General features: G+C 33.3%; 1 protein-coding gene across 2 annotated transcripts in view; it reads right to left on the bottom strand.

Annotated features, from left to right (window-relative positions):
* BRWD3 (bromodomain and WD repeat domain containing 3) overlaps positions 1-13,227 on the bottom strand; it is a 130,018-nt gene that overhangs the window by 48,985 nt on the left and 67,806 nt on the right. For both annotated transcript variants that reach the window (XM_081124964.1, XM_081124965.1), the window contains exons 15-22: positions 12,086-12,220; positions 10,678-10,806; positions 9,512-9,737; positions 7,732-7,899; positions 5,914-6,094; positions 4,000-4,093; positions 1,954-2,103; positions 584-660 (exon numbers count right to left, since the gene is read on the bottom strand). In XM_081124964.1, coding sequence (XP_080981090.1) covers positions 584-660; positions 1,954-2,103; positions 4,000-4,093; positions 5,914-6,094; positions 7,732-7,899; positions 9,512-9,737; positions 10,678-10,806; positions 12,086-12,220 — 1,160 coding nt within the window. The remainder of the gene's footprint in view (positions 1-583; positions 661-1,953; positions 2,104-3,999; positions 4,094-5,913; positions 6,095-7,731; positions 7,900-9,511; positions 9,738-10,677; positions 10,807-12,085; positions 12,221-13,227) is intronic.

The raw sequence follows: 13,227 nt of genomic DNA, 5'->3' as shown, positions 1-13,227 counted from the left end.
ATAAAAATTATGAATGAGCTAGGAAAAACACAGTTGTACCTTAGAATTGAAAGATTATCATTTTATAATCAAACAGCACTATAAATGACATAGTTTGATTCTGTTCTAACTGAAGAGAAAAAAATATCAATATAGAATTTTGATCGTTACCTAAGTGATTTTACTAAAATGCTTCTTGTATAAAGTACAATGCTTAGTTTCTCATAACAGAATTTAAAATTTAAAATTGATGTCCAAATCACAAAAACTCCTTTAAATAAAGATGCTTCTTTTTGCTGGGAATGGTTAAACATAGTCATTTTAAAACTGAAATAAATACATACAGCCTGCCAAGATGTAGAATCTTGGATTTACAAAGTATCTTCTTTTATAGATGAGGCAACCAAAGCTCCTAGTGACATGCCCAAAAAGATATTGCCAGAGCCAGGATAAAACAGCAGGTCTCCAGGCTTCCAACCCAGTACTGTACTCTTTCTATTATAAAATACTATTTTAACTCTAGTCTTACCAAATTCTTATAAGAACATAATTATACATGAAAATCATCAAATAATTTTGACCAAATCAAAACCATTAAAACTACCTGGAGGAACTTTCACTTTGCCATTCAACAACAGGATCCTCTACAGAAGCATCACTTGTGCCAACTGTTTCATCCTCCTGAAACAAAGAGCCAGCAATTAAGATATACGGTTTTTAAATAGCATATTGTTAATTAGCACACACTATTTATTTTATAACAACTCTTGTATCCCCCCAAAAATGCTCTGGTTAAAATGTACATAATCATTTTTTGCATATATCTGTAACTCACAACTAAGCCTATGGGGTATTTAATTTTTCTGACATCTACTAGCTTAATGGTATAAGACATCTTTCATCATTTCAAAGGCTGAATAGACTCCTTAAGACTGTCAACTATAATACTCTTAAATGCTAAAACAGTTTTTTAAAATATATCTATATTCCTCCAAGTTAATATACTTCTTCTCCATAAAAAATTAATATATTTATTATATAAATTTTCAAACATACCAAAGTAGTGGGAATAGATAACCTTTGTGTACACAATCTCCAGTTTAGACAATAACTCACACCCTATCTTGTTTTATCTATAGCCTCAGCAACTGCCTCATATCCGAGGGATTATTTTGAAGTGAATCTGGACCAAGAAAGCATTTTAACTATAAATATTTATTAAGATAGGGATTCTTTTTAAAAACTCAAGCACAATACTATTATTACATTAAAAGGTAACAGCAATTACTTTATACATGATCATTCTTTTCAGAGCAAGATTTTCATGGGTGGGAGAGAGAGGAACATCATTGATAAGTTAAAAAATTGTAAGTAGTGAAAGAAGAATGAGGTACCATACATTGCTAATGCATAATTAAACCTTCATTATTTACTTAACAACTACAGTTAAGAGAACAAAAAGGAAAGTACTGGAGAAAAGAATAACATAAAGAAAAGAATTGCTATACTCATTATTCAATGAATTAGGTAGGCCTGAGAAAAATCATCACTCACTAATATCCATAATCAGCGAAGTCAATAATAACAGAAAATGTGTACATTCAGCTGATTGCACAGTCAACTAGTCCTGGGACTGTATAACTAGTATTCCCTGTTTATATTCCACTTCTTTTGATTTCTAGGCAGATTTCATGTCACCTTTTTCTCACTGTCCCAAAGCCAAACTTTTGCTGACATGTTTGATACTCTCAACTGATACAGTATCTTAGGTACAAGTCAGAAAAGATAGGTAAAAGAATTTAATATAATCTTCAAATTTTCTTATGAAATGCCTTATTAACCAATAATCCTCTTCTAAGAAAATCATTAAAATAATTTTGTGCTAAGGAATTGACCCTTCAAAGTAAACCCAAAGTGATGATACTAACTCGAAAACAAAAAATTACATTGAGTATATAATATAAGATATCTAACCTCTGAGGAGCTGTCTGAGTCTTCCTGTACACCTGAATTTTGACACGGTGCTTGCGAATTATGCTCTATGTTGGACCGTGTTTGGTAAGTATGCTGACGCTTACGTTGTGTCCTTCGTAAAGACCTTCCACAGCTAGGCTGATAATCATTCTGTAAAACAGAAGTAAAACAGATTTTTAAAAAGTGAAAGTCTCAGTGAACATACATAAATGGACACATATAAAGCAAATCAATTGGGTGGGACGGTGTGGGGATAGATGTAAGGGATAGAAACAAATCTCCTAAAAGAAAATATAAGAAATGACTATATATTTTAACCCACCTTCCATTAATATTAATTACTTTCCTATTTTGAAAGCTTTGTGATCAAATTAAAAACAGTGCTTAAAGTCTGGGCCACAAGAATTTACCCAATCAGAATTTACATATACTATATCATTCACAATTTATTATAGGATGAAGCAAGTTATCAATGTCATCTATGTATATATAATTTCTAATGTGTACTTCTTTAGTTCTATAAAAACTACCTTTAGTAAACAGTCCAAAATAAAGATTTAATTTTTAACACCTAGACTATAAACTGAAAACTAATTTATTCTAACCTTTACAAATATAAAATATTACTGATATACCATGTCAAAGCTACAACCCTACCATGTCATCAGGAGTAAAGTCTTATAAATCAGTATAAAATGGCCAGTTTCTTATATTTAAAAATTTCTCATTTTCTATAAATAAAAATGTTTTATAGACCTAACTACCATCAGACAAGCCTGATGTTTGACAAATCAGCTTAATAAGAAAAAAGAATATAAATCATGGATCTGAGTAATTCCAAATCTCTAAGAAAATAATCTTATCAGAGAACATCAAATAAGCTAACAATATCGCAATAGAAATTAAGAAATTGGGCATCAAAATGATCTAAGACTATTTAGAGATATTCTTTTAAAAAATACGTTTTTATTGATTTTAGATTGAGAAAAGATGGGAGAAGGAGAAAGAAACATCAATTGGCTGCTTCCTACATGCCCCCTATCGGGGATCGAGCCCTCAATCTGGCACATGCCCTGACCAGGAATCGAACCAGCAACCTCTAGGTGCATGGGATGATGCTCAACCAACTGAGCAACACTGGCAGGGGCTAGAGACATTCTTATAATAGTTACCTAAAACTGTGTTTATCAATACTGAAAAAAAAAATTAAATTCACTACCCATTGCCTAGATTAATAAAATTAGAATCATCCTAGACTTCCAAAGCTGCAATACTCTTTAGGAGTTATGGTTATATCCAGGAAGAAAACTGTACTTCTTTAGGCCACTGGTTCATTCAACCTCAGAGTGCTAGTAAGGGGCTTACCATGTACCTAACAGAGTATAGGAAAGTTACTCCCTGCTTTACAGTTTTTACTGGGAATATGAATCTTCCCAATGTATAGATCATATTTTATCCTGTATGATTAGGTAGGCCATAAGTGTTCGTAGGGCAGGTGTCAGCAAACTTTTCTGTAAAGGCCCACAGTGCAAATATTTTTGGCTTTGCAGGTCATATGATCTCTGCTGCAACTACTCGAATTTGTATAGTGTGAAAGCAGCCATAGACAATATATAAATGAATAAGTGTGGCTGGGTTCCAATAAAATTTTATTAACAAGAATAGGCAGTAGACCAGATTTAACCCATGGGCAGTAATTTGCCAACCTCTGGCCTAGGGTTCCTGAGCATTTGTTTTACATTGTGATTAAGTGATCAGACAATCATTTTAAGGTTCTTCTTTAACCATATAAAAATGGTATTTTAACAGAAATAGCCTATACCTACAATAACTATATGTCCTAGATTTGGGGGGAGAGTCCTGACTTTGTGTAATTTTATCCTTATTAATAACCACATATCTCAATTTGGGGTTAAAAAAATTGGTTCCTCATATGCAGACACCTATCAAAACAGTCCCTTAATACATAACTGCAACTTTCAAAAACCTGGTATCTGCAAATATTTGCAAATAGTGTGTCCCAAAGTACTGTCGAACTAAACTCACCCTTTGGGTAGCATAAGATGGCTTTTTCTTCTTTTCAACGGTATAAAGACTGATTTCTATGTCACCTTTCGCAGTTCTACATTCTTCCTGAACCCTAATAAAAAAATCAAAGGTCAAAGTAACAGATAATCATCAAAAAGCAAACCGATAGTTTAAAAGTCAGATAAAAAATACTTCTACATGTAAATTTTGCCCTTTTAACCATTTTTAGGTGTACAATTCAGTGGTGTTAAGAAAATTTATAATGTTCTGTAACCATCACCACTATTCCCAAACCTTTTTCATCACTCCAAACCTAAACTTTGTAACCATTAAGCAATAATTCTATTTTTCCTTCTAATAGGCCCGTTAACCTCTAATCTACTTTATGTATCTATGAATTTGCCTATTCTAGTTATTTCACGTAAGTTGAATCATATGTTATTTGTCCTGTTATGTCTTGCTTATTTCACTTAGCATAATGTCTTCAATGTTGTAGCAGAGTATCAAAACTTCATTCCTTTTTTTTGGCTGCATAATATTCTACTGTATGTATGTATTACATTTTGCTTACCCATTCATCGGCTAATAGACACTTGAGTTATTTCTACCGTTCAACTATTGTGAATAAATACTGCAATGAACATTGGTGTATGATATCTCTCTGAGTCCCTGCTTTCCATTCTAGTTTTAACGTTTTGAGCAAAGAATTATTTCAAATTGCTCTACTGCCAGAGGGTGGCTTTTAGTTCATAAATTAGCTGTCTCTATGTCTCCTTTTTTTCTTATTACTGCCAAAGAAAGAAAAGGCAAAACCAATTTAATTTTCCTATTTGTTGGCTGAGCTACTAAAAGGCTTCATTAGGGAGATAACATGATTAAAATAAATTTTGTATGTCCTCTGTCAATGTCCTTTCTCTTTTATAAATCTACTTCCAGTTGCTGTGGATTATCTGGAGTTGATATTATAGCAAATGTTAGGGTTCACATAAAGGATAGAGATTCTTTTTTTAAATATTTTTTACTTTTATGCATACTGGTGCAGCCACTATGGAAAGCTGTATGACGTTTCCTCAAAAATTAAAAATGAAACTGCCTTTAGACCCAGCAATCCCACTTCTGCGAATACATCTGAAGAAACTGGAAACACTAATTTGAAAGAATATGTGCACCCCTATGTTCATTGCAGCATTGTTTACAATAGCTAAGATCTGGAAACAGTCTGAATGCCCATCAGTAGATGAGTGGATAAAAAAGCTGCGGTATATTAACACAATGGAATGCTACTCAGCTTTGAAAAAGAACAAAATCTTACCTTTTACAACAGCATGGATGAACTTAGAAAATATGCCAGGTGAAATAAGCGAGTCAGAGAAAGACAAGTACCATATGATTTAGCTTACATGTGGAATTTAATGAATATAAATGTAGGGATTCTAAGTTTGAAATTTATCCTAACAAAATCTTTTCATATTCCAAGTCTACTTAAATAATATTTAAATACACCCTAAGCACTGGAGTCTACTATATATCTATAATGCACTCCAAAACTGCTCCAATATCAAGTTGAGAGCCTTCTCAGAGCCAGTGTTAAATTTTGGATTCATATATCACTGACATATTTATTCACACATGGCCTCATGTTTTTACTTAACATTATTTGTATTCTTACCTTCTAACCTAGACTATAAACACATGGAAGACAAAGATCATGATTTTCATTTTTCAGTATTTAACATAAAGCTAAGAAAATTGAAGACAATCATTAAATAGTTGTTATGGAGTGAACTAACTGAAATAAAGTGAAAAAACTAATACACAAGTTAGCGGATTTAAAAAAAAACTTTAGTTATTAGGCTAACAGAGAACATTTTGATTTACTTACAAGAAAACAAAGCTCTCAATTTTCCTATGAATGTTACCTTATTGACTCACCTACTAATCCCATGATTTAGTTCATTTACCACCACTCTTCTACTCCATGCCATAAGATCTCGTTCAGTGGCCATCTGGCTACGAAGAGCATTGTTATGCATTTGTCGGACACCTTCAATTTGACCATTACGTCGGAGTCCAATATTTGGAGAAGATATGTCCATATTTGGACTTCTCAGAGCTAAAGCAAACAAAGAAAGATACCACTTTCTGAGCAAAGGCACCAAACTTTTCCAGATCAGAGCTCTAAATAAAATAGGAGATTCAAAGTAATAGTGCCAGACAACATTGATATCCCTTTCTTCTACATTTTCTGTACCCCCCTTCATGATTTTTAGAGTATTATGAATGAAGCTGGCACTAAATAAATGTCTAAAGTTCTTATAGCCCTTTCCATTTTTTTCAAAGCACTTTTACATCTCTCATCTACCAAATGCTCAGTAAAAACAAAAAAAGTATATTTAACATGATTTAGTAGATTCACAAATGTCTATTAGTACTAGCTCAGAAAGCAGCTTTTTAATCTAAACTCTGTATTTATTTAGACCATCAAAAAGAGTTTGAATAAAGCTTCAATAAGGCTTTCAAAAATAGTAAGAGAAAAAGTATAAATTGAAAAAGAATTTAATGTTCAAAATTTCATTTTCAAAATTGATAAACAATAAAAAAGGGAAAAAGTAATAACATTTTTCTTTTTAATCCCCTAGAAAGGTCCCTGTTAATTTATTTTTGTTATATTTGCAAATAATCCAAAAATGAAAACTGAAATAGTCAACTGTTAAAATAAGCATCAGAAAAAACTCAAAACAAATGAACACTGCAAATAGAACTAGACAGGGTCACTTTGACTAATGGCATTTTACATCTATTCAAAGAAACCTAGTACAGTAGTTCCCTCTTGTTAGCAGTTTCAGTTACCCATGGTTAACTGCAGCCTGAAAATATTAAATGGAAAATTCCAGAAATAAATAATTCATAAGTTTTGAATTGCACTCCATTCTATATAGTGTGATAAAATCTTGAACTGTCCCAGTGGGACAGGAATCATCACCAGTTAGTCACTTAGTGACTATCTAGGTTATTAGATCAGTTTTCAGAGAGAGATCACAATCATGTTTTATTATGGTATATTGTTATAATTATCCTATTTTAATATTACTTATTATTAATCTCTTACTGTGCCTAATTTATAAATTAAAATTTATCATAGGTGTATATACATACAGAATAAAACAGTATATATAGGGTTTGGTACTATCTGCAGTTTCAGGCATCCACTAAGGATCTTGCCACCTATCCTATGCAGATAAGGGGTGGTGGTGGGGGGGATGACTACTGTATATTAAAATAAACCAGCTGTATTTCTTAAAGTCATTCGAGCCACAAATGATAATGAGATTATAGCACTTTTCGTATATCTATTATCACAATTGTAAATTAATAAAAATGTTGTTCTTCTATAACTGAAAAATAAGTTTTAAAAGAGCCCTGGCTAGTGGGGCTGTTGGTTGAGCGTGGTCCCATGCACCAAAAACGGTCACCAGTTCGATTCCCGGTCAGGACACATACCCAGGTTGCAGGTTCAATTCCTGGTTGGAGAGTGTGCAGGAGCCAACCAATCAATGTTTCTCTCTCTCTCGCTCGCTCTAAAAAATCAGTAAAAACATATTTTTAAAAATTGAAAATGAGTATCATCTGGCAAAAAAAAAAACCCGAACAACCCAAAATGTTGTTTTTATTTACAAACCTAAAATAAATATAAGTAAAATAATTAAAACACATTTATCATACCATTCACACACACACACACACACTTACCACCATTAGCAGAATATGATCTATTAACTGGAAAATGTGGAACATCTCCTTCGTTAATTAGTCTCAGATCTTGTTCTCTCTGTAGCTCCCTGATTATTCCATCAAGAATGCTCTCATCTTGGTCATTGGTTTGTTGCCCAATTACCTGTTCTACCACCTCACCATCACCTTAATGAGACCAAAGATAAAAGGCGACTAAGTTACTTAAGTTTTAGTATACCCTAAACACAGTGAAAACAAGCTTAATATATAAATTTCTAGATAAATAATAAAAAAGCAGAGGATTAAAATGAAAACAAAGCATATATCAAACAAAATACTTTTAAAATAACTTAAAATTTTTTTGGTATGTCAGCTTGATTTAACCAATATCCCCAAATCAGACATTATTATGAGGGCTTTCTCATCTTAAAGAACAATTATTAAATTATTAATTTTAAAATGAATTCTCTCCATGGAATATTCTAAGCTAAAAGTTGGGAGTAGAGGTTTAGGTAAGGTTTAAACAAGTTCAAACACAGATACCTAAAATGCTTTGCATCTTTCTTTCATGACAATTTCCTTTCTGAAAGAAATCAAATTATGGTCGACACTTTCAAATGTTCTTTTTGATAATACCTCTGTATACTAATGAGTAGAGAAATTATTCTTATAATACACTGAAATTTAATGGTTACTTCTGAATAAAAATTTATTTCTATGATCTCTTTCTTTCTCAACTACATCTTAGACCAGTTTTTCATCTTCTCCTCTAGTCAGGTTTAATGGTATCTAATAGAGTAGCCAAGTGATTGGGTCTTACAGGAAATCAAGTGTGATGAATTATAGGTCTTTTTAAATTCAGGTGTTTTAATTTTATCTCCTACTTACTATTCATGTCCCCCCCCCTTGTTTAATAAATAGCATATAATCAAAGTAACTTAACACATAGTAACACCTTTTCATTGCTTTACAAATCTTTACAACAAAGACCATAAAAGGATGTGCAACATTTCACTCTATAAAGATCAAGCCAAGTCTAAATTCCCTAGTAAGAAATCATTGGCAAGTCAATAACTCATTATCTCGTACCTGTAAGAATACCTACATGTAACAAAGATATGAAGGCATTCCGGTGTGGGGGTGGTGTGGAAGAGGCAATATACATAAGGGAAATATGCTAACCAGAAGAGTTGCTTTGATAGATAAAAGTTTATTTCAGTATCTTATTCTACTATCCTCCCATTATGCATCACCACTGTTTCAATATCCTCCAAGGTTGAGTATTATTTAAGCACTTACAATCCCCCTCCCCAACACAATACTTTTTTGCTTTTCAAACATGAGGATAGATAAATAGCCACTTCCCAGTTTGTGGTTTTGAAATGTACTCTTCTTAGGTCCATTAACTATGGACTCTCAAATTAAAATACCAATACTATGGGCAGTGGAATTTTACCTGTTATAAAAGCTTGACACATTAAAGTTAGCACATGTAATAATTACTAGAAGTTAATACTATAAACATGATCATACATATGTTCAGGGCACTAAGAAAGCAGGTCATTTTCTGCTTGAGCATATCCTTGTTTGTCCTAATCCATTTATCTGTGTCCAGGTGAGATAAGCAATGTAAAAGTACTCTGGAGTAAGATAAAAAGTACTATGCAACTGAAATTTAATAGAGGTAAAATATATTATAATCTGCCACAGAGTTTCATTGGGGGCATAATATCATAGAGAGAATAGCAAGTACAACATTTTGCAGAATGTTTTAAATTTAATTTTAGAGATAACATACCATTAGCCACATATCCCAGCTGTGGTATAAGTTGTTCATCTTTACAATTTTCCCGTCCTGGTACTAGCCTTTGGAATTTTGTGGGATGAGGATTTCCATCGACATCCACCAAGAATGGGGGAGGCATGAGGTGAGGAGCTTGTTGGGTTTGTTCATCTAATACATAGTTGTTGGCATCACGGATAAGAGGTCGATAATCCGTGTGGAAAAACATCTGATCTGGAATCTTTATGACAGATGTTTAGTATTTATGTGAACAGAGAATTTTATAGATAAGCACTTATTTTCATTCCTAGAGCACATGCATTTTTCAAGTCAGATAATTTTTGCATTCTCTTATATTCCTCAGTTGCCATATGTTTCCTCTAGGCAGAAGCGAATCACCTAGATTATAATCCCACCTTTTCTCTACAAAATCCTGCAATCTGTATTACTTTCTGGACCTATATCATATTTCTCCAATTAGGATAAGAAGAAGTAAAGCAACAACAGTAGATAAAATTATGTATTTTTATTTAAGTTGCAAAAATCATATGAACATTTATAACCATTTCTTTTGCTTACTTTTATTCAAATAAGGACAGATAGAGTGCAATATAAACAGTGAGGCAGGTAAGTATCAACTGCCTAAAGACAACTCAAAGTTGATACAAGTATTGAGCCGCACTCAGTGATTCTGAATTACCTTCCAACTCCAAGATTCTAAAATCTATTTCAAATTCACAGCTAATAAAATATAAAAGGAAATTATGAGGTCAGTTTCCAAAGTATTTTAACAAGATCAATAATAGGTAAAGTAGCCAAGCAAGAAAGTAAACATTCGATCACCAGCTGTTTATTCCCAATTTATGATAAGTAGAGGATGCAATCTGGTAAAATTGTCCTCACCTATTATACCTGAAAAGTAGTACAGAGGATATGTTCTAAGTAAAAGGATTTTATAATGAATTTTTATATCTACATCACCCTGTAGATAATCACTATTGGACCCTTAATCACTATTAAGTCTTATGTTCTGGCAGTTACAAAAAATTTTACCAAGAAAGGTGACTGTTATATTATATCAATTAGCACACAATGACCCTTATTAACTGAAGACTTTAAAGGAAATTTATAAATGATACAATCCAAAACTGAAGTCTACAACAAAAATTAAATGTACTAACCTTTTCGTAGTATTTACTGCATCCAAAACCAAAAAGCAGCAAATGCCCATGAGAATCTGTGCAGGCAAAATGGTTTCCATCTGGTGAAAATTTACAATCAAACACTGCACCATGGCCTTGGCCTTCAATCTGAAATTTAGAGGAGTAATTTTAAATCATCTTAAGAGGTAACTTTCAAATAATAAGTAGGCGATAGCTTCTGCTTGTTAATATCTTGAATTCTGTGACACATCAACATTCCAATGTACTCTCTGGCTTCTGTAGCCAGAACCCTAATGGAACAGTAAGCTCTAAAAGAAATCAGGGAGAATAAAAACACAATGGGTGGTATCAAACTTTACTAGCAATGTCATATTTCAAAAAGTACTAAATGAGTGACTGAGGAGACTAAAAAACGATCTAAACACAACCAAATTGACAAAGGTGTTATATCTCAGCAAAGTCAAAATAGTATCTTCACATATTAAATTGTAATGCAAGTAAGTCTTAAAATAACCACCCTAAAATTAAAGCACACAAATTAATTTTATTAACAAAAGACAGAGGGTGTAATTAATGCTCTGGATCTGTATAAAGCCTATAAAAAGGAGCTCAAAGGACAACAATTTAGAAATGTTTAGTCACAATGCTTCTTCAGAGAGGGGCACTGAATATGTAGGATATGAGTAGTTCCATCACCACAGGAAAGTGTTTACTGGGAGGAGAGAGAGCTCACCAGATTTTCACATGATTTGCACGCAATATATATATTAAAAGTATTCATAGCTCTAATTCCACATTTGCCAAACAACTCCCTGAGTACTAACTAAGGCGTATGGGGTTCACCAGAGGCAGAAAAAATACAGTCAACTGTTGAGATTCATAAATTATGATTATAGTTTAAACATTAACCTTTTTGTGAATTTGGTTAGTGTTAGCTCCAAAAGTTTATTAAATTTGAGTTTCTAGCCCTAGCGGACTTGGCTCAGTGGATAGAGCATTGGCTTGTGGATTGAAGGGTCCCAGGGTTGAATTGGGCCAAGGGCATCCCTGGCCTGGTCAGGGCTCAGGCGGGAGGCAACCAATCGGTCTCTCTCTCTCTCTCTCTCTCTCTCTCCCCCTCCCCCTTCCACTCTCTCTGAAAAGCAATGAAAAAAATATCTTCAGCTGAGGATTAAAAAAAAAAATTTGAGTCTCTGGAGTTTAGGGCTGAGGAGCAGAATTTGGAAAATGCTAACACCACGATAACAGAGTCACCCTGAAAGGTATAATTCTCTACTGGCCTTACACTTAGGTCTTAAGTCATTCTGTTACTCTGTGGATTTAAACAGATCACATGAGGCTCTTTGGCACTAAGTATACTTTAATTACCAAGTTATCATAAAAGAGAAGCCTCTTTTAATATGAACTAAGCACAATTTTTTCTTACCATGTTAAAATAATTCCGAATTTTGGTCCCCCGGTCAAGGTCCCAAATGAAAATATTCCCATCATGGCCCGCTGAAAGTATGATCCTTTGATCAAATGGATGTGCTTCCAAAACAAATACTTCATCATCATGTCCCTGTGATAAAATCAATATTAAATACGAAAAGCATCTGGTTTATTTGGTCAAAAGATTCCGAGAGTGTGCTACCAGTCCAATTCAGATTAATTCATGCACACCAATTTTAACATTTACTACATGGACACTAAAATAAATATTAAGTAAGATTTTCTTGTATGTTTAAGTGCTTATTTCATAAAGTATTCAATAGACAGAAGGCCTGAAAAAGTGTTAAAACATAATTCAAAACAGTTACAGCTCATTAACCAGGTACCTAAAGTGGAATTGGTATTTCCAGGACTCTGCTATTTAAAAAAAAAAAAAAGTCACAGAAAATGTGACAAACAGAATCATTCATTAATACCCAGTTATGCCACAGTGATAACAGACCAATCTTCATTATTCTTCATCCAGCAGTCACTATCAATGGTATTCAAACAACAAAGTACAGTGACTTCACCCTTTATCTACTTTATAGTTGAAAGTTTCATTTAATATGCTATCTGAGAAATGGAACTGCTTCTTGAAAAGTTTGAAAACCAATGATCTATGTATATGTTTCCCTTCTAATAAATCAATGATTATCAGTATATAGAGATCTTATACCAGGGATCTCCAAACTGTAACCTGCAGGCCAAATCCGGCTCCCAGGTGGTTTTGTACATACAGCATGTGAGCTAAGAATGGTTTTACATTTTTTAAAGGCTGTAAAAAACAAAAAAAGAATATGCAACAGAGATCCTATGTGACCTGCAAAGCCTAAAATATTTACTACATGGCCTCTTAAAGAAAAAGTTTGCCAACATCTGATTTATTTAGATCCTTGTTGATTTTCCTTAATTCCTGGTTAGCGAGTACATGATTAAGAACAGGCTACAGAGCTTCCACTCAAGATGGCAGCACAGGTAAACGCGGCCTCCCACAACCACATCAAAATTACAACTAAAATACAGAACAGCCATCATTCAGAACCACCTGAAATCTAGCTGAACGGAAATCCTACAACTAGGGAATTAAAGAAGCAG

The sequence above is a fragment of the Miniopterus schreibersii genome (genome assembly GCF_964146895.1).
Source record: "Miniopterus schreibersii genome assembly, chromosome: X".
NCBI lineage: Eukaryota > Metazoa > Chordata > Mammalia > Chiroptera > Miniopteridae > Miniopterus > Miniopterus schreibersii.
This window is presented reverse-complemented; position numbering and strand designations above follow the sequence as displayed.